At 42.3% G+C, this 22,007-nt stretch overlaps 1 protein-coding gene across 6 annotated transcripts in view; it reads left to right on the top strand.

The window, feature by feature from the left end:
- LOC132959796 (plakophilin-4-like) overlaps positions 1 to 22,007 on the top strand; it is a 40,404-nt gene that overhangs the window by 8,233 nt on the left and 10,164 nt on the right. For 5 of the 6 annotated variants that reach the window (XM_061032992.1, XM_061032991.1, XM_061032996.1 and 2 more), the window contains exons 3-10: positions 6,230 to 6,342; positions 7,260 to 7,294; positions 7,909 to 8,016; positions 10,387 to 10,541; positions 11,320 to 11,794; positions 19,228 to 19,398; positions 20,039 to 20,243; positions 20,457 to 20,589. In XM_061032992.1, the coding sequence (XP_060888975.1) occupies positions 6,230 to 6,342; positions 7,260 to 7,294; positions 7,909 to 8,016; positions 10,387 to 10,541; positions 11,320 to 11,794; positions 19,228 to 19,398; positions 20,039 to 20,243; positions 20,457 to 20,589 (1,395 nt within the window). The remainder of the gene's footprint in view (positions 1 to 6,229; positions 6,343 to 7,259; positions 7,295 to 7,908; positions 8,017 to 10,386; positions 10,542 to 11,319; positions 11,795 to 19,227; positions 19,399 to 20,038; positions 20,244 to 20,456; positions 20,590 to 22,007) is intronic. The other variant, XM_061032993.1, reaches the window with a different exon arrangement.

Raw genomic sequence — 22,007 nt, 5'->3', positions numbered from 1 at the left:
AACATGGTGAGGCTGAAACAAGGAGAGCTGTGTGTTCTGGTCCCGTCTCTGTGCTGCTCTGAGGTGATGTAAGGAGACGTCAGGCAGAGTCAGCAGTGATGCTGAGACAGTATGCAGCACGTTCAGACACCATGGGGTTTGAACGGTTCACTGTAGAGCGTGAACGCCTCAATGATGCATTTAGCATTCACTGTGTACTTAAAATGACGTCTTGTTGACCTTGTCTTACTTGAATGCACCTTGATTCTCTCTCTTTTCATTGATGTTAAAGTTTTTGTACCTTGTTGTGTTTTTCTATCATTTGAATCATCTCTTCCGACATTGTTGCTGCTTGTTTTTCTACTTTTCTTCATTTTTGTTCTCAATAAACAGCTAAAGGCTTAATCTCCTTTATGCAAACACCTTATTTACATCTTTCTATGTTTACCGAAGTGTGTTGTTTACCTTTAAAACCCAGTGACTGATTTGCCTTAAAATCAATACTGTGTTATTTTTTATTCTCTAGAGACCTTGAAGTAGAGCTTAAGCACTGCAGTGGTTGGGTCATTTGGTCCCTTTTCCAGATCTGTAGAGCTTATTTATGACTTAATGATTATTATCCTGGTAAAAATGTCAAACCACCTAAAAAATGAGTACAAAGAAAACAGAAATGAACAAAAACCTTCACATGGCTTTTGTAAATGTGGACACTATTCTCCACTACATCTGAAGTAAAATTGCACAACTTAAAGCTCTCTTATTAGAGCTCCAAAAGATCTACTAGGCTAAGCCTTTCTCTTATAAACTACAATGAGTCTTATTTCAAGATCTGCAGATATTATTTTGTGATTCTTTTCAGTTACCACACACAACTTCATCATCATTATCCTTGAGAAAATGTCAAAACCGTTTAAGAATTGAATAATTAATAAATAAAACCATGACAAGTCCATGGCAGACACACCCAAAATATTTGTTTCCTACATTTGCATATTAAAATATTGCAGCCTTTGCAATATTTTGGAACTGCAGCCTCAGAGGCAGATCTGTCCTATAAGTGGACAAACATCTTTCCCATTAACTCTGAATAATTACTCTGGAAAAACCAACACTTATTAACATTGCAAAATGAGTTGTGTGACGAGCTTCCTCTTGGGGCTCATTAAATTTTCATGAAGTCAAAGCCACTGTGATAACGTAAGGACAGGCCCCCTTTTATATTGTATTTATGTGGTATAATAGTTTAAGTGTCTGACTCTAAAAGTTTATTTCTCTAAGTTATTTCTTCATGTCAAAAGCAGATTCATTGCCTCTGATATCAGGCCAGTTGACTTTGTTTTCCCTCTCGGCATGCAGGCTTCTTAAGTCTATAGATGGAGAGACACAAGTAAACAAGCAACATGATGAGACTATTAAATAACTCACTGTCACATTATCTGACCAGAGAGACAGTCGAGGCTCGGTGCATCACAATGCCAGAGCTGACCCAAATACAAAAGAGCTTTTTCTACAGACATGTAAACAGATAACAAATCTGCTGGATTAACATTTGTGGCAGTTTATCCTAATGTACCACTAAAATAAAAAAGTAGATACAGTACATGAATAGATAGATGACACATGTTTCTGTATTTTTTCACATGAAACTGAACTATTCCAGCCAACTGTAAGAATCTTGTTTTTACCAGATTTCTATAGAAATGTCAAGAAAACGCCCTTAAAGTTTTCTAAAACACGTTAACGATAAAAGCTTGACAACAAGTAAAGCTCACTGTCACAGCTTGCTTTAGCTTTGGGTACCTTTTCAAAAGATATAAAATAAAGATATTATTACATTTTTATGTGCAGGATGTAATTAGTTTTTATTGAGGTTTAAGTGTTGGCAATTGAGCCAACAAAGCAACATTTCAGGTTATGGGATACGAAGGATCTTCTTTAGGGCGTTGCAGATGCTGGCCAAAAAGACCCCATTTCCTTCTTTGGTGAAGTGCACCCCATCATCCAGGAAGAGTTTCTCATTGCAGTGTCTCAGGAGGGGATGTTCAATAACTTCACCTCCAAATTCACCAGCAGCCTTTCTGATGTGATTGTTGACAGTCTTTCTGTCGTTGTTGATCTTCCATGGCTTCCCGTTTCTCCACACTTGCCGCTCGTTGATGCAGGAATATGCAATAGTCATGGAAGGAAACTCTGCATGAAGCTTTATCAAGTCATTTTTCATGATGGCAGTGAGTTCCTTGGCGGTCATAAGTCCCAGAGTGTTGCCACCAGCATGGACAACCAAAATGTCTGGAGCACATTGTTTGGAAATCTCGGCGTAAAAACTAGGAAGGACACCTTTCCAGCCCATTCCTCCTTTCCCAAACCACTCAACAATGGCAGGGAGTCTGAAATTCTCCCCAAACAGTTCAGTCACAGCTTTTCTCCCGCGTTGAATGTAACTAGACCCAATAATCCAGATCTTAGGTACTGTTATCTTTCCACTTGTACTCTTTTCAGTGGTTGTGAGGTTACTTGTGGATCCTAAGGCCCTCCATTGTCTTTTCTTGCAACCAGTCTGAGTCACAGTTGAAGGACCCTCATTAGGGGTGCTTGGAAGCTTCGTCTTTTCTTGCTTTGCATCTAGGGTCAGTCTGAACCTCTTTCTGTCTGGAGAAGAGGTCTCTGGGATTTCTTTGGTGCCTTCGGAAATGTCTTCGTAGGGTCTTTTTCTGAGAAATCTTCCTTCAAGGATCTCTATCTTTTTCCTTTTTGGGGAGATGCTTTCTTTGCCTTTGTTGCATTTCTGCAAAATCTCATCATAGGTCCTCTTTTTCTTATTCAGTGGCTCGATGTGGTCCAAGCTGGAGTCATCCTCCTCAAAGACTGACAGCTGCTCTTGTAGACTTTGAGCCGGAGAGCTGGGCCTGATGATAGGCTGATCATCTGGCACTGGCTGCTGCTCCGAGTTGTCTTTCACAGATTCAGTGTCAACTAAACTGGATTTGTTCTCTTCAAAAACTGGCCATTGGTCTTGTGGACTTTGAGACCTTGAGTTGGATCTGGAGGATGAGCTACCACTCTCAGACACAGCCTCACTCTGCTCAGAGCTTGAGCAAAAGTCCACCTGATGGCTCACCGTAAAGAAAGGATGTCCCAACATCTCGCTAGGTGTTATTCTCTGACATGGATCCAACTGAAGCATCTGCTTTACCAGGTCCACAAAGTCCTCCTGATCAGCCTTGGGATCTGCTTTTGACAGCAGCCTCCCTGGTATCTGCTGGATTTGCTTGAGGTCATCAAGGGAGCTGAAGATGCAATCGATCCATGGCAAGCATCCATACTTTTCTGGTGTCTTTAATTTCCAAATGTTCGGCCACGTCATGCTGTAAAACTGGCTCGTTTTGAGTCCAGCATTGATGATGTCCCCTGGCAGCTGGCCTTGAGTTTGGGTTATGAACCAGAGCATCTCGTAGTCACTGCATCCAGGGTAAAGCACGTGGCCAAGGAGGAGCTCGACAGCTATGCTGCCAAGGGCCCACATATCTGTCGCCTCGTTAGAGGGCAGACCTAGCATGGTCTCTGGAGCCCTGTAGAACTTCGGCTGTATACATGGACCCTGCTCTCCTTTTGAGACCTCACAGGCTGCACCAAAGCCGATCACTTTGACCGTTAATTGCTGTTGAACCCGATCAACCAGCATGATATTCTCAGGATTGAGATGGGTATGAGCAATTCCCAAGTTCTTCAGAAGTTGAAGAGTTGTGGCCACTTGAAACAGGATATGCCGGATCTCTTTTAGTGAAAAAGAAGGGTTGGGTCTCCTGTTAATATAGTCCTTGAGACTGATGTCCAGCAGTTCAAACTCCTGACACAGGTGTCCTTTGTAGATGAAGGAGCTGTCCCACTTTACAAAGTGCCAGGTGTCAGGATCGAAGGCTTGCAGCTTTTGAAGCGTGCCGTCCTGCTTTTCTTCCTCAGACTCAATCTTTGTCATCTTTACAGCTACCTTCTCCTTGGTTGATGTCTTCACACACTTCGCAACCCTTGCAAAGGTGCCTTTACTGATAAGCTTCTCAACAATGTAGCTTGAAGACATCGAGGAAAGCTGGCTGCCTCGGATGACTTGGAGGTCCATGTCTGAATAGACTCAGACACTTTTTGCTGTAGAAACCTTCTGTTTATAAATCAAAGCTTGGGTTCAGCGAAATTCTTCCAAAGTTTTTAAATTTAAAACCACCAGAAATGCCAACCAACAATCGTGGACTTGTATCTGCTCAAGCAAGAGAAGAGTGAGCTCTATTTTGATTTGAGGAGCGATATCTGACTGTGGAATGTTGCTTGTTGTGAGGTGTATCGGAATATTCTCAATTGTTACATCAGCTCATTCTATGGGATCCTCAGGTCGTCATGGTGACACACCAGCCTGAAAGAAAACAGCTTTATAAGGATTTAAATGAGAAAAACAGATATTTAATATTTTAATGTTTGTCTATAAAAACGTCCAAAACAGTCAAAATCATAGTTCACTTAAAATTTGTAATGTTTAAAGCCTCTGGAAACTCATATCCACAAAAAGCTTCTAACTATGTCATTCATAATCTGAATAGAATATCAGCTATCTTGAAATATAAGGAATAACTGTTCAACCATTTAAGTTTCTGAAAACTTTCCGATACTGGGTATGAAGTGGGTGGGATGTTTCTGAGATTTGTTATTTAATAACTTATAAACCATTAATAAAAATACACACATGTCCCGGCCTAATCAAGTGCGACAAAACTGCTCTGTCTGCCTTTATGAGTCTGAGCCTTAGCTGGCTAACTACGTCCTGCCTGTTTTGCTTTGTCCAGACCAAGTAACCCACATCACAGACGTTAAAGTTGCCTTAAAACTAAAACAACTACAGAAAACCAGGTTGAGTGTATCAAAACAAACAAAATGGACCTCTTCAGACCTTTCACTGTGACTGCAAACATTTCCAGGATTACTCCACAAAAAAGGTTTCCCGGGGGGGACGTGTGTCTTCCGGCCGAGTAGTTTTATATTTAGACATTATTTGCAGACAGCTTATTCTCTGGTGGACCTCCATGATGACACCAGCTGTGGTTTTTCTAGAAGATTTACGAAGCAGCTGGGAAACCTCCGTGTTATGTAACTGAATTCAAATGAGGAGGTGCCAGAGCTACCAGCCATTCGGCGACAGTCGGTAAACATCTGCTCCTCTTTGGTACCCTCGAGCCAGGCATTGGATTCTTACCAGCTTTTAGCACCTCTAATAAGTCAAGCGTAAAGTGTTGCAGTGTTTGTGTTGTCAGATTGCCAGAGGAACACTCTAATCACGCACTTTCATAGATGATTTAATACATATATATTTACGTTCTTAACTCATTTAATCATGGACATGTCTTTGTTTGTGGTTTTTAATGAGTGCTAAGAAGTGTTTTTTTGTGATGATCTGAGATTTTAACCCCTTGAATCATGAAAACAATAAACGACACACATCAACTTGATTACTTTAGTTTCAGACTTATTACTTATTTACATTTTCAAATGTTGTCGCTTTTATTCAGACAGTGTTTAGACTGAAATTATTATTTTGACTTCAGACATCCATCCATTATCTATACTGCTTTTCCCATCGGGGTCGCAGGGTGCTGGAGCCTGTCCCAGCTTTCATTGGGCGAGAGGCGGGGTTACAACCTGGACTGTTCGCCAGTCAATCACAGGGCTGACATAGAGAGACAGACACACTCACACTCACATTTACACCTACGGATCATTTTAGAGTCACCAATTAACTTAATGAGCATGTCTTTGGACTGTGGGAGGAAGCCTTCACAGACCGAAGACAGAGAACATGCAAACTCCACACAGGGGGTCCTGTCCGACGGGTATTCAAACCAGGAACTTCCTCGCTGTGAGGCCACAGAACTAACAGCTAAACGGTGGTTCATATTTATTTCTTGTACAGTCTTTAAAAGAGTTCAATAAGAAGTTGGTCTTTTCTTTTTCTCCTCACTATTGTAAATTGGGGTCTAAAAGAAATCGGACCTCGGTCTTGAATCCACTTAAATTTTTTTTTTAAAAGAGCTGCATTCTCTCCACGAGCTCACAGAAGGTGAGAAACAAGTCATGCAGAAAAAAAGCATGAAATGGGGTTTTAAATTTAATTCTAACTGGCATCAAATAGGTCTTAAAGAAGGGGCTTAAATTGCAGTCTCACGGCGGATACAAGGATGTAATGAGTGTTGTAAATGTCTCCCTGCAGGAGCTGCAGTTTGAGCGGCTGACTCGGGAGCTGGAGGAGGAGCGGCAGATTGTGGCCAGCCAGCTGGAGAGGTGCATGCTGGGAGCTGAGTCGCCAGGAGGAGATAGTAGCAGGTAGATTTGAAGTCTTGATACTCACTCACTACTCACTGTTTTATCTCATTTGTTTGCAAAGAAAGCGAAACAAACACTGATATTCAGTGAGGTTTCTTTGGTGTTCTGACATTTTAAGTCTGAGTGTTGTTATTATTTAGCTCAAAGTTATTGCCTTCAAAAGGGTTTGAAACCAAAAACGCCCCGAGCACATTTGAAGGAAGAGATTAAACAGTGATTCTGTGCTCTGACGTAAACTACAAACAGTTAGCATTCCCAGCAGACTAGCTCAATAACATTATTTTAAAGCTAACTTAGTTTAACTTCTAACACCAAGAAACTCTCCATACAACCTTCAGTTAGAGGTCGGATGTTATTTGTTGACAAGACAACAGGTCACATTGTATTTCCACTTTTTGGAAGATGCTTTTACAGTGGTCTTGTTTTTATACAATTTTGGTGGGAATATAGGAAAGTATGTGTTTGTGCGTGTGTTTGCATACCTCTTGGGGGTGCAGCGGTGTCCTTTGATATGAAAAACTAAAAATGTGTGTTTGTGTGATTGAAAGAGAGAAACTGAAACACAACATTATGTTCACAACACTTGCATACACACGAGGTTATACAACATCCGATCCCCAGCTGAGGTCAAATGACTTCAGTTTATTTGATCAATTTGAAGAGAAAATGGAAATTCACACAAAAGCATCTGAGGCTTTCTTTGTCCTTGAGCTCTTGTTTTGTAGATTGAATGTGAAAGGATCATTTAAAGGCAAATATTTCAGAGATATTTATATTTCAGTTTCACATTTCAAACACTTTCCTTCTACCTCTTCCTGGACTGATTGAATCTAAAGTATAGCATTGTGCCTCTTGATTTGATTTATGTCTCTCTCTCTCTCTCCATTTCCTCCTCCTCCTCTTCTCTTCTGCTGAAGCTCGTCTGAGAAGTCGTTTGCATGGAGAACTGCAGGTAGGATTTCTTATTTTTCTACCTTTAACTTTATTTGTTGTAAAGCAATTTTTTAGAATAAGGTGACAGGAGAATTGGAGTTTTAAAACCAGAAGTGAAAATATGAAGTTTTAACATCTTAAAGTAAAGGTTTTGCAGCTCTAATGCACAGGACTGTGGCGTTAAAGGAGACATTTTCCAGATGTATAAAGTCAGTTTAGCCTCCAAAGAGGCTGAAAATTGCCTGCAAGCAGCACATGCCGCTGAAGCAAAACAAAACAATGTTTCCGCTGGAGTATATGGGCTCTGAAATGGAGCCATTTACTATTCTGTCACAGATCCCTCTGCTCCGTTTCCTGGTTCATTCCTCACTGTCGGCTTTCCAATAAAGAAAACGTACGGCTATAAAATGTTTCATTCTTTTCTGCCAATGAATCAACACTTTTAGTCTCGTAGATTAGGGAGATTCTGTCTGCAAACGTGATGCTGGACGATTGTGTTCACACAGACTTCACTATTTTGTTTTATATTATGTGTCGAAATAATAATCCACTTTTGACACAAAGATGTTAGACAAACCGTCAGTCGAGACACTTGATGTGTAATTTGAATTTAACAGCTGATTGTTTCTGCAGGTGGAGATTTGCAGGGTGGAGCCATGGAGGCGTCCGGTCGTCACCTGGAGGCGGAGGAGGGACTCTTCATGCCTGAACCGGACCGCGCCTCCCTGCATGACAGTGAGGGTCTGTTAAATTTACACACCACACGGTCTGAGGAACATTATAGCAGAATGTAAAGAAGAAGAGCTGGATGCTTTCTGAGATACTTGTTTGTTTTAGAATCTCTTATAACGAGGTTATCTTTTAAACTCCGGTTTAATAAGCTAGATGTTTCTGTTCTTGCTTTATTTCTCACCATGTTTACATTTTTAAGTTGACTTGAGTACCATGATTGGATCTCATACAGGCAGGAGTTTTTCATTTGATTGCTTTCTTTTTGACTTCATTAAATCAAAAGTTACTGGGGACTTCTTCTCTTACTTAAAAGTAGCCCAAACCCCTGGTCTCACATCCAAACTGTGTCTCTTTAACATGAAATATAAATGACTAAAAAGTCCTTGAAGAAGTGAGAGGAAAAAGAACGTGCTTAGTTATAATTTATTAAGAGCTTGACGCTTAAAAATTCAGCTCATCTGCTTCATCAGGACTCCGGGATAACACAGAATTTAACTGACAACATAAGCAACTCAAAATCTGTGTACTACTTATGGGTGCATAATGTATGTGACATGGTTCTACCAACAGAGACATGAGGACATGATGTATGTGACATGGTTCTACCAACAGAGACATGAGGACATGATGTATGTGACATGGTTCTACCAACAGAGACATGAGAACATGATGTATGTGACATGGTTCTACCAACAGAGACATGAGAACATGATGTATGTGACACGGTTCTACCAGCAGAGACATGAGGACATGATGTATGTGACATGGTTCTACCAACAGAGACATGAGAACATGATGTATGTGACATGGTTCTACCAACAGAGACATGAGAACATGATGTATGTGACATGGTTATACCAGCAGAGACATGAGGACATGATGTATGTGACACGGTTCTACCAGCAGAGACATGAGGACATGTTGTATGTGACATGGTTCTACCAGCAGAGACATGAGGACATGATGTATGTGACATGGTTATACCAGCAGAGACATGAGGACATGATGTATGTGACATGGTTCTACCAGCAGAGACATGAGGACATGATGTATGTGACATGGTTATACCAGCAGAGACATGAGGACATGATGTATGTGACATGGTTATACCAGCAGAGACATGAGGACATGATGTATGTGACATGGTTATACCAGCAGAGACATGAGGACATGATGTATGTGACATGGTTATACCAGCCAAACAGCTGTAACATAGAGGAGACGATATATCAGACTTTGGAGAAATCCCCTTCTAAATGTATAAATGTTTACTGGTTGAATTGAAGTCATGATTTCCACATCAACACACTCACACAAGTTATGATGCAAAGTGTGAGAAATGGGAACCTTCCTGACAAATCCCACAGATCTCACCTGTATTACGGCTGCACTGGGAGGCTGATGTGCGTGTTTTTGTTCACACATGTTTTATTTATAATTAAAGGTAGACTAAGTCGAAATGTTCAGTGCAGCTTGTAAACACAACATTCAAACTGGGCCCCTGGACCCCTTAGGCTCATTGAGCAGAAGCACACGCCCTTTCGGTAAAAACATCAAGTCTGCCTCCACTCTGCTGCTCGAATCTTACTCTTGATTTCCTTTACCGTCTTGTCAGGAAAGTTTCACATATATTCACACCTGGGAGCTCTGCAGCACAACCACAGCCGGTCGCTGTTGGACATTAGGCATCTTCACTGGAGCGGGTGACATTTCGGTCCGTCAAGCTCCCGCGCAGCTCGTGCTAAACCACAGAAGATGGGAGGCCGATAGAGCGGAGCGTTGATGCAGTCAGTGCAGCTGTGAATTCTGATGTGTGCAGGAGAGCTTCTATTTCATCTTTTTTTTAAACAGAAAAGGGTTTTAAATGCTTTTAAAGGAAGTCAAAACTGCAGCTATTGTGTATCCAAAGAAGCCCAAACCAAACCCTGAGAGTTCTGATTACAATAAATTACAATATGATAAGTACAGATAACTGCAGTGGAGCTGTTTGAAATTTTTAAAACAAACTTGCCTTTGGTCTTATTTATATTGCACACACTTGGAATGGACTGGTAGAGTAAAAATATCCCCCACACGCTCCCTCCTCTTCATCCAGCAGGAGGTAAAAGTAGGCCAGCTTTATTGCAGCTCTCCGGTATGTATATGCAGATTGTTCCAGAAGCAGCGTAAAGGCTTAATGCCGATATCTGCACGTCTGTATTTATATGCATAATGTCTTTTGGTTGAAGTTGAAAGCGGAGTGAGATAATATGTAAATCGATGAAACGGCAGCAGCTGATGTGACGGTTGTAATCCTCCCTCAAACTTTCACAAGGAGTATGAACGTGTAATAATTCAGACTTAGTGTTTCCTCACCCTCTTATGTCTCCGTCCTCGCAGGTTCTGGAGGTCTCTCGGCTCAGATGACCTCCTATTCAGACAGCGGCTACCAGGACAGCAGCGTTAGTTACTACAGCAACCAGAACGTGGTGCGTTCGGAGCCCCGAGCATCGATATCCAGGAGCCCGAGAGCTGAAGGCCAAGCCTCTGGGCAGGTAGGTCTGATCCCTAATGGATCACCATCACAAGTATGGATTTGTTACTCTGCGAGAGATGTAGTACTCTTCACAAGTATAATGCTGCCTTCATGTGCTCATCAGAAATATAGTTTTTTACCAAATTATGAAGAGTTATGAGCACAAACAGCCCTAGCAAAGTCGTAAATACAAGCGTAAATATTTCACTTATTTTAAGCCACATTCACCTGAAGAGTCCAGACAAACATCTGATTCTACATGTTTTATGCAGGAATGAAGATTGAACATGTGATTTATTCCTATCCAGCCTCACTGGGCGGTTTAGATGTCTTAATTTCCCTCTGAGACGTTCGAGGCTCTGATGGATGAAGGCGGCACAGATCGGCTAACAGTTGGTCGACATTTTAACATTTAGTGATAAGGAGGAGAAATGAAATCTTTGTTGCCATAAATTAGAAACATCTTTTCAAAAGGGTCTGAAACATAATGTATTTACTTCCCACAGAGCGTGGCTTATTTATTCAATGGCACGCGCGGTCAGTTAGTCGAACAAATGAAGGAGATAATGGTGCTCTTCATCAGTCGGGATGGAGCACCCTGCCTCCGTGTGTCACATTACTGGTAATTTGGCGAGCATGTTTGCGAACTGCAGCGGTGTGAGGAGTCTCATTTTTAAACACAACTGAGTGAAATGGATTTCATGCTCAAAATTCTTGTAGTTTTGATAAGGCTTTAACATAAACCCACGTTACCACACAAAGTGAAAGCTGTGTTTTCTATCTCGTGCTCGCTGCAGGTGTCTGGTCGGATGTTACGCAGGATGGCCTCCCTCCCCTCCAGGAGTCAGTCTCCCGGTTGCGGCACTGCTGGCACTGTCTCGCCCTCCCGCATCTCCCTGCGAACATCCCAAGGCAGCACCTATGACTCGCCCATCCTCTCTGAGCCGAAACCTCTTCCCGCCATATTCCCCGGCACCTCCATGCCGCCGTCTTGCCCTTCGCCGACCTCCCCGACTGACGGCACGCAGGCCCTGGGCGGTGGTGGAGGAAATGGTGGACTAGGAGGAATTATAGGAGGAGGTCGTCTCGGCTCCACTCTCTCTCTGGTGGAGGGGCGGGGTTTGACGGGGTCACCGCTGCGTTCGGGGATGACGGCCGTCCCGCAGCACTACGGCTCCACGTTGCCGAGGCAGAGTCAGCCGCTGGCGTACGGAGCTGATCCATACGGCCTATATCAGAGGAGCGCACTGCCCCGCCCGGACTCCCTCATAGGTCAGTCCGACACATCCACATGTAAAAAAACTGCTTTTCGTTCAGTCCAGGACACACCCAAACATGAAGGGCTCCTAAAAATGTGACATATAGAAAATCATGGCTGAAATAAGTCAGCTAAACTCTATATATATATAAAGCTTTGTTTCACACCTTCAAATCAGCCTGAGTGCTTCACATTTTAACAGACATAAAACAAACAAACACAAATTTGCAACTCTGCTCAGAACAGCCTGTTTCTGTGTCTGTAGCTTTAAATGAGCTGTGTCTGGCCACGCCCCTCTGAGCATCTTGGGTGTCTCTGGCTTTTTTGCTCCATGCCCTATTGTTTACGGTGAGAAGGCAGACTTAGAGGGCAGAACAAACACCTAGCTGGGGGAGGGGTTACTGCCCTCTGTGATGTCATGAAGGGAAAATCTCCAAATTTCCTGTTTAAGCACACATCTTCTGAAAAGTAGAGCAGACAGAAGACGGAGAGGATGGACTCATGATTGGAGGCTTTGTAGACAGACTAGAGACACATATTAGTGTAAGAGAATGTAAGGGAGACAAAAAGCTGGAGGAACAGACCCGGCTTGATGCACAGCGATGTTTGTATCATTACTAGTTCATTATATATTTATGCACTTATCCTTTAAATCCTGGACTTTGTCTGACCCGCCTGATAAAAAAACAAAAACAAAACTTGTTAGTCTCAAATCGAAAAAAAAGGTCTAGAAGAGAGGCTTTGAATCAATCTGACATACAATATCATAAACATGGATGTTGTGTGGAAGAGGAAGGATATGGACTCTATAACCATGTAAAATAACTTAAACTCTGTTTTAAAAGACGCTGAGGTATTGCTTTGTCTCTCATACTTTCCTTTTTTTCAAGTGTTTTTGTCATCTGAGCTGCAAAACAAGAATCTTCAAGTGAATAGAAAAGGTAACAGTAGTCTCTGCAGCTTGTAATCAACGGTTGAGCTAATGTTTTGGAATCTTTAAAGATAGTTAATATCTGCAATTAGAAATATTCCTTAAAAAGGATGTATAAATGACAATGGTTTAAGAAGGATACAAATGAATATCGGCGTAAAATCATTGAAATAACCCAAAAATGTCTGATTCATCCGACACTGCTTCACTAATCAAAGTCTTTTTAAACTATTTCTTTGTGCTGATAAAGTGTCGGTTAAAAAAACAAACCCAACACCATCTGCCCCTGGCTGCAGATTTGTGGTGCTGAGTTTTCACGTTGTGTCGCTCTGCAGCATCCAGACAACAATCGGATTCCTTCAGAAGTTGTTTCTATATTTGTTTAGCTATTTTGCAGCTTAGAGACCATGTGCATGACTGAATGATCTTTACTTCTTTTCACTCAGGCCTTGTGCACTTCCTGCTGCTGCTGCACAGTCAGGCTCCAGAAGAGAAAATAATACTGAACAGTCCCACACAGTCAGTGCCCCCCAGTTGTTGTTTCACTGGTGTGATTAAGAAAGAGCCAAACGACGGCTGTTGCCAGCTGCGGATTGCACCAAAACAAACCAAATATTTCCTGATTTGTTCAGTCCTGCAGGCTTCATGGGAAGTAGATTAGATGCAGATTGAAATTCACACAGACAGATGCTGGTGTGGCTGCACCTTAAAGCTGCTTTGGAAGTCTATTTTTCTGAGCTGGCAGATGTTTGACACTGTAAGAAATTCAATTAGAGGAGCGCCTCAAGCAGAGGTCGCAAAAAGAAACATGTTCTGGAGTAACTCAAGTAGAAAGATGCGCTTATTTTATGTTGTACATTTCTAAGATGAGTGTTTACATTTAACAAGGAGGTGGTGCTTTATACTAACACCATCTTTATTTAACGATGTCAATCATCAGAGCAGCAGAATCAAGAAAAGATGAGCTGCAACATCTTGTGCACTTTTTGTTTGAACCTTAAACAATTAAAACCCAACAGGTTTAACTTCTGTTCTTTGATCCCGCTGTCTTCTAAACCTTAAATGTGAATAATATATTTTCAACAGCGTGAAAAATAAACCGACCTTCTTCACGTGTTTTGAGTTGTTGTACCAGACTGGAGGTTTTGATTATATGAGACACATTTAATGGCATAATTAAAGTCTTAATATGGGCGTATTAAACATCCATGAGAGGATATTTGTGCTTGTAAAATTACACACATGAACCTCTGGCGTCTTCACATCCTGCGTCCTTGACTTGTCTTTGTTTAGTAGTAGTGGCGTGGTGTTATATTCCTCACAGGCTAATGACTCCATGTTTTTAGCGCCTCGTATTCAACGCTCTATTTAAGAAGTTAGAGGGGTCAGCGATCAAATCAAACCAGGTCAGAAATCAGACTCACTCTCGTCCAGTGTCTTGAACAAAGCTCTTTTCTGCAGAGCTTGTGGTGCGGATGCTCCTGCAGAAGATGGTCCGAGTGTGTGTGACAGAGTGTGTGTGTGTGTGTGTGTGTGTGTTTGTGCGTTTGCGTGTGTTTGTGGAATATTTGCTGCAGACCCTCCCCTTGTAAATAAACAAAGCCACGCTCCACAGCCTCGACAAACCATTTCCTCTGTTGATTTAATAACCTTTCCTTTGTCCGGAGAAAGTAGACTGAGCAGCGCTGATTTAATATCGTGGCACACAACACACGCACTGTGCAGGATCTCTGCAGAGTTTCTGTATCTCTGAGAGGAATTATCAAACAATGCAGCATGTTGAGCAGAAAGACTCTGAGGCAAAGTGCAAGCTCTGCAGGTGATTGTATCTCTGGGAGCTCATTTCATGCTGTTTTTACTCAAATTATCTTCCCACACTGCGAGATAATGCAGCCGGCTCTGATAACATTTTATTTGATGCATGCCAGTATGAAAACTAAAGAGTGCGATCTTTGAAGGAGGGTGTTTTAATCTCACTAGGTAGATGTGTTGAACGTATCCAGTGTGGTGATTGATCTGCAGCAGTTTAAAGCAGGAAAACGATCACACTGCAGTTTGTAATGAAACACATCTATAGAAGAAATGACTCACAGCGTCATGCTTTAAGTCCTCTCTCGCTCATTGTTTAGAGAACTGATGCACAGGAGAACAAACCGTGTTAGTATCAACCGGTCCGGATGTGCAGCGGTCGATGGGAGCAGAAGAAAGCAGCGGGTGGTTACAGTCCAGTGTTTCCTCTGAATCTTTGCTCCACAGATGCTGGCCTGTTTGGAAATTGGAACACGTGCAGAAAATGCTTTGTTAATGGACTTAAGGAGGCAAAGCAGTCTAATTTTAGATCAATGTTGGGCCACCTTCTGCAGAAATAAGGATCCTTAATAGCTTGGATAAATGCATTCTTGAGCTAAAGCAAAGAGGGATTCACAATGGAGGCAACATTACATATAAACTATCTCTCTATTTCATAATAAAACTAGTTACTCTAGCTTTAGTGATGGGGCCCGAGATAAAGAACATTACACGTTATTATCTGACCTGATGGAGGTCTTGGGTTTCATTCTTATTTTCAAAGCTAACTTAAAGATACTCAGCTCTGATTTCTGATGGTTTGAATGAATGTGTGATGTGTCACTTTTCGTCTACAGACGACATATTGTTAGATCACTGGAGGCATAAAAAATCACACTAACATGGATCATCTGGTAAAACTATTGGCAACTATCTAAGTGGATATCTGCTTGTTTTTACCTCAGCAATAACTGCTCTTCCTGTGAAAATATATAAAGACGACAAATATGACGTTGAATATATTACCTTTACTTAAAAACATATGACCAAACACTTGACTTACAACAAGTCATGACAAAAACAATTTTCTGAAAAAAAGTGAAATGTTTGTTTATATAATTTCAGAGTAATGCTATCGGCCTGTCTTAAAAAAACAACACGTTTCTCAAGACTGTTTTTAAAACAACAAACTCTTAATGAGGTTTGGCAGACGGTGTCTTTGAGCTCTGTACGTTTCTTCTTCTGTTGCAAAGAAAATATTCTGTCCCTGAAATGTGCGTCTTATTTTGCGATCTTTTACATTTAATTTAAAGGATTTTCCAAACTTGAGAAGATGCTGCTGCTGATATTTGATTTGAGTGAACACAGCTGAGCCTTCATGAGATACTTCGGGGATTATTAGTGCCAGGCTGCTTATTGAGTCTGGCTTACTGACGCCTGTGAAGAGCACACCCAAACAAACATCTGGTAGCTTGGAACCAGATGTATTCATCATTGCCATCAGGATCTTTGGGATGTTAACAGACGTTTTATTTTGTCGTCTGCATAAACGTCAGAACAATTAAAAAGCCCAATATGCTGCAGCCCGTCCTTTGGTATGACCTGGTCATGGACATCCTTCTCCCTTCACTCTGCTGTGTTGCAGGATTTACTGCTGAAGTGCTGCTGATGCTGCAGCGACACAGATTTATTCCTCCCTCCTGCCCTCTGTCACTTTACTAAGCCGTTCCCACTGACCCATATAGGCGTGTTTCTATCACAAAGCCCCTCGGAGCATCAGCATGTGATTATCAGCTGACGGCTCTGGAAGGCTTTATTATGCTGCGATCAGTGTGTGCCCGCTTTAATTCAGTCCATTTGGACGGGACGTGTGGGTGCTTGTGTGTAGCTGCGTCCTGCTCCTGCATGAGTGTGTCTTTGTGCATGTGCATGCACATTTCTGCACCTTTTGTGATGTGATTTGTTGTGTTTGTGCATGTGTGAAAAGAGGATGTTAGAAGGATGGGCCGTGTGTAGGAGGCAGAGTCAGTGAACTAAACCAAATGCGTCCTATTCTCTAGCTGGGTGATTCTCATCCTGCGCTTTGCTAAGTGGCCTAATACGTCGCTTAATTCCTCATTCCCAGCTTTCCTGCAGATCCAGCATAATCCCAGATTACATGAGGGAGATAAGCAATAGATGGGTATACAAGATTAGTCTATTACCGATCAGCAGCACTCGTAGCTTAGGTAGTGAAACCTGGTGAGCAACCAAAACACAAACATAATCTGTGAGATGATCTCTTCATTTTTGGTAATAATCTAAAACACGGCGACGTCACCGACGTGTTCGAGGTTTGAGCTACGAGCATCGTGGAACTAAACAAAGTCTTTAACAGAGGAGAAGGAGACGCAGAGGAGGCATAAAAATTAAAAAAAGATTTAATTAATGTGTTAATGCAATGATTCCTAACCAGCAGTGCTTGTGCTAGTGGCCAGGAGGTATACGTACGATGAGTAATGGGACCTCTACATACCTCACTAATGATAAAGAATTACTGTTTCTGATAAATAACAGAGAAAAAGGAGCTAGTCATACATACATCCTGTAGAGTCAGGGCAGTACAGAACAGCGACAGAGAAGAAGGAGATCTACCCGCACATGCTCAAAAACCACAAAAAAAGTTTTCTTATCACCTGAATAAGACCAAGTGTCCGGGCATGTCTCCTTCTTCTCTCTAATAAATAACTGTAATCTAATGAAATAGTTCATATAGTAAAGTGACAGAAAGTGGTCTATTACAGGTTTAGATCATGGCTAACACTGATTACACATTTAATAAAGCGAGTGTATTAAAAAAGCATGTCAATAAGAAATATGTTAGAATTAAAGATCCTAAAAGACAGACCGATTAATCGGCCAGCCGATAATATTGGTCGATATAAGCATATCCAGTGACAAAGGTATGGGCTATATTTATTGCTACAGTCCAAGATAGCTCTAAGAAAGATATCGGCCAAAATATCGGTATCGAATTGTTTTCTCTCCCTAATATCGACATCAGTATCTAGCCTAAAAATCTCATATCGGTCGGGCCCTAGTCATTATGGTTATAACCAGAATCATATCTCAGTTTAATATTCGAGCACCGGGATGACTCTAGTCATTAGTCATCGATAAATGGTTGAAATATTCTAATTCTGCCGCTCAAGGGCGCCGAGGAAAACTGCCAATGACTAAATCAACATTGACAGCTTTCCTGCGTCTTCTGAGAAGAGAGCGGCTTTTCTGTTTTGTATGAACATTTAAGAACAGGGAGCTGCAGAAGCAAACAGCTCCTTCATCACCAGCTCTGAGTGCAAATGATGTTCTTGAGCTGTCGGTCTGCCGCAGCGTGGACCCCCCCCCCCCCCACCCCCTCGTGCCCTAAAGCCTCTTTATAATTGGATCTGCTCTGAGATTGGAGGAGGGAGAAACCCTCTGCTCGGCTTGTTTGACTTGCTGATGATGACGCCTGCAGCTGATTCTGAACGACCCCGAGTCTTCATGGCTTTCATGAGCACAACGTCGATTCGGGATGAGTCGGCGTTATGAAAAACAGTGTTTGGTTCGAGCTGGAATTTGCATGATGGCCTCACCTAAAGATGACTCAACTGTGAGCTGAATAATGAGCTGATTTATGTCGGACCATGACAGCGGGTAGTGGTATTATGATAAATGGCTACAGTTTAAAATGCAGCACACAGAGCATTAAACAAACCCCCCGTGTCTGAGGCTGGATTTTGTGATGACAATTCTTTAAAAAAAAAAAACTGCTGCACTGTAACGTTTGTTTTTTAAAGTCTTTGTTATATGGATTCATATTTACAATCTTCATTATGCTGCTGCTCCTTTATTTAACAACATACCTTATCAGTTAGCCTCCATGCAGTTTAAAAACACAAAAACACAAGAATGGAAGATGATTGCTCGGCACAGACAATGGACGAGCTCCAGCATAGCAGTAAAACAACACATGCTTCAGTTATTCTCTGTGACACAAGACCGTCAGGGTCAACACCCTACACTTGACAGGTTTACTTTAAATTACTTGAAATCAAACAAGTTTTCAATTTATTTTTGTGTAAGGTGGAATTTAAACTGTGTGACCTTCCCTGAGTCTGTCTCTTTTTATGTCTTAACCTTCTCTGAAATCAAAAATGTTGACTATTATCTGAAATATCAAACTTTTAGGGAGTTTTGAGTTTAAACACCATGATGAGATGATCAGATGGTTTCAAGGTGAGGGGACAACAGTGTGGCATCAGAGCAACATAGTGAGAGCAAGCATTCATCAAATAATGTCAAATACACGAGGACAAATATATGTTGAGCTGGTGGAAAAATATATCGACCAGTCCGTGGGCTTCTGACCATTTATAAGAAGCAGGTCCTGAGGAGAGCTAAGGCCATAGTGGTCTGCTCAAATCACCCACTTCAGACTCAGAGTGAGTTTGAGCTTTTATCCTCAGCTTGTCATTTTAGAGCTCCTATGAGGAAAACGAAAAGACTCCAAGTCTCATTTTCCCCGTGAAATGAATTTATTAAATAGCAATTAGCCCTTATCTTGTTTACCTGCAGTCCTTCAGATTACAATTTACTAATTTAGTAAAAATTCACATTTTGGTATGAGCTCTTGTTTGATTCTACGACAATGTTTTTATGTTTAATCGGCGTTTTTTTTTTCCATCTTTGTCTGTGTACCTGCAGGGCTTCACAGCTCGTACGCCGGTCACTCCGGGCAGATCGATCCCGAGCTGCGGGCAGCGTTGTCTCCGGACTGCCACATGACGCCCGTTTTTGATGAACGCTCCTTCCACAGCCCGCTGTACCACAGCCCCACACACGAACCCCAGGGAGCCCTCTACAGGCCAAACACTGGTACTGGAACATTTACTTTTCCTAACTGCGCGATTAATAAATGAATATAGTTTGATTTGGCTGTTCAGCAGAAAAAGCAGCAGTGTGCTTTCAAGCAGGTATTTACCTATGCACATGCTTTAGTTTATAACCTTGGAATAATTCATCCACTTGAACCCTTTTAAAAAATTTTTACAAAACAGTGCAAACGGTGGAGGTATTAGTAGTTAGTTTCACTTCGACTCCGAGGATTATTTCTCTGAAATCTGTGGTGGAAATCACAGTTTACAGGCACAGGAAGTGTTGTTCTTACCGCTCCCCGAGGTCAGAACTTAATTAGGCTGAAACCTTTCATGTACTCTGCTGCGTCTTAATTGAAGCCTTTGCAGAATGATTTAAAGCTGAAAGCTCTGCGGGGTTTGATAGTGGAGGATCTAAGGAGCCATTTTAGCTCCGTTTAGTGTCGACTAAAGCCGTCTGTGGATTAAGAGACGTCCCGCTGCTTTTAAAAGGCTCGCAGTGTTTTCAAGCACTCACGTAACACACAGTTGTCACATGTGACCTTGGATGTATTTCAAACTGACTCCATTTTAAAGAAAACAAAACCTGGACTGAGTTGATATCCTCATATTCTCTGCTCCTGAACTCTTCATTTCCTCAGGTATGGGCACCCTCCCTCGGGCTACGAGCCACTGCAGCACGCTGCCCTACCAAAGAAGCAGCAGCTACGGGCTGAGCACTGCAGCTCTCTACGTCGACCCCTACAGGGTCTCAGGCGAGCCCGTTTTCTCCCACCGGCACTCTGGGCTGGTGGAGCGGATTGGGACTCGAACCCCGTCCATGGAGAGCATCCATAAAGACCCCAGGTACTCGAACACAAACACACGAGCAGCTTTATGTTTGGATAGGATGATAAACGACATCATAGATGGACCTCCCTAGAATGAAACCTTTTTCATAAAGGTGCCGGGACAAATGATATTGATTCATTTTTCAGTGTTGAAAGTTTGGGGGGACTTAGACGTTCAAGATTTCAGATTTTCAGATTACAGCTCTAACATGCAGAATGTTCTTCGCAGGGAGTTTGCGTGGCGGGACCCCGAGCTGCAGGAGGTCATCCACATGCTGCAGCATCACTTCCCCTCCGTCCAGGCCAACGCCGCCGCCTACCTGCAGCACCTGTGCTACGGAGACAACCGGATCAAGGTGGAGGTAAGGTGACATCCCACGCTGAGCAGGAGTGACAATAACATGACGGACAACAACACGGACATGACTCACGCTGCCGGTGGAGGCAGAGGCCGCCGTGTTTGAAGCTTCACAGACAGAAAAAGCAGTTGATATGAATTCAGCTCTTGTAGTTTATTTTTCCTTAGATGTAAAACAGACTGATCAAATAAATCTGACTGATAAAACAAATCAAGACAACCAAAGGTCATTTGAAGTCAAAATAGACCAGCAGCAACTGTTGCTGGTTGACCTCAGATATCTCCTCCTCTCGTGTCCCAGCTCTGGTTCTCACAGTTTTCTCTCAGCTTACACAGTTTGAAATATACATTTTATTAGAGATCTCTGCTGCCGCTCTCTGAGCCAAAGCGCCATCTGCTTAAACAAAACTTCAAGTGACGTCGGTGCCAAATGTGCCGTCTCTCTGACACACCGGAACGCCGCTCGCTCTCTCTTTGCTCTGCTTCCCGTGCAATAAATAACCCGAACGCAAAACGACGCCGCTTCATGTGAGACTCTCTTTTCGTGCTGTTTGGTGATGAGCTTTTAATTAGCCTTTAGAGCGGCCTGGACACGCGCCTGCTCGTTTAGCCAGAAACAAATGTCTTCAGTGACGGTTTGAACACAGAATCAGAGAGCGACAGGAAGCGCTGTCCTGTCTCACTGCTGCTCTCCTGAGACGCCATTTTTATTCCTGAGATGACACGGGAAAATTTGGAATCACGCTGCAGTGATGCCGCGGCTTCATTCAGATCAACATTTGTTCCAGATATTTCAGAGAACCATTTCTACATGAAGTCACAGCAGTTTTTTATTCATCAGAAGTTATTTGTATCGTTTGTGCTTCAAAGATCTCAGGTTGATGTCGGCCAATCAAACGTCTTCAACACATTCAGAAAAACTGAAGGAGAACTTAATTTTACTTTTATCGCCATGGTAACACACTAGATATGGTTTTGTTTTTTTTTTGGGCCATTTGTGCCTTTATTGTATCGGACAGCTGAAGAGAGACAGGAGATGTTGGGAAGAGAGAGAGGGGGATTACAAGCAGCAAAGGTCAGAGGTCAGATTTGAACCCACGGCTGCTGTGACAAAGCCTCAGTACCTTAGGCACACGACATGACCGCTATGCTATCGGCTCTCCTACTTTCTTTCCAAACTTTAACTTGAGAACTAACCGCACTGATGGCCATCTAGAGTGAATTTAAAGTATCACAGGTATAATATGATTTATCACGGTGAATATCAACGACATAAATCCAGAACTCAAGCTGCACTCTTTTGTCTCTTCTGATTAAAGATTGTGTCTCTGATCTGAAATCAGAGGAGGGGGGGGGGATCGTTTCTTTTGCACGTCAACCTGCCACAGATTATAAAGCACTTTATGTTCAGCCAACGACAGC

This window comes from Labrus mixtus, chromosome 24 (assembly GCF_963584025.1).
Source record: "Labrus mixtus chromosome 24, fLabMix1.1, whole genome shotgun sequence".
In the NCBI taxonomy this organism is placed as follows: Eukaryota; Metazoa; Chordata; class Actinopteri; order Labriformes; family Labridae; genus Labrus; species Labrus mixtus.
The sequence above is the reverse complement of the archived record's forward strand: the minus strand, read 5'-3'. Positions and strand labels throughout refer to the sequence as shown.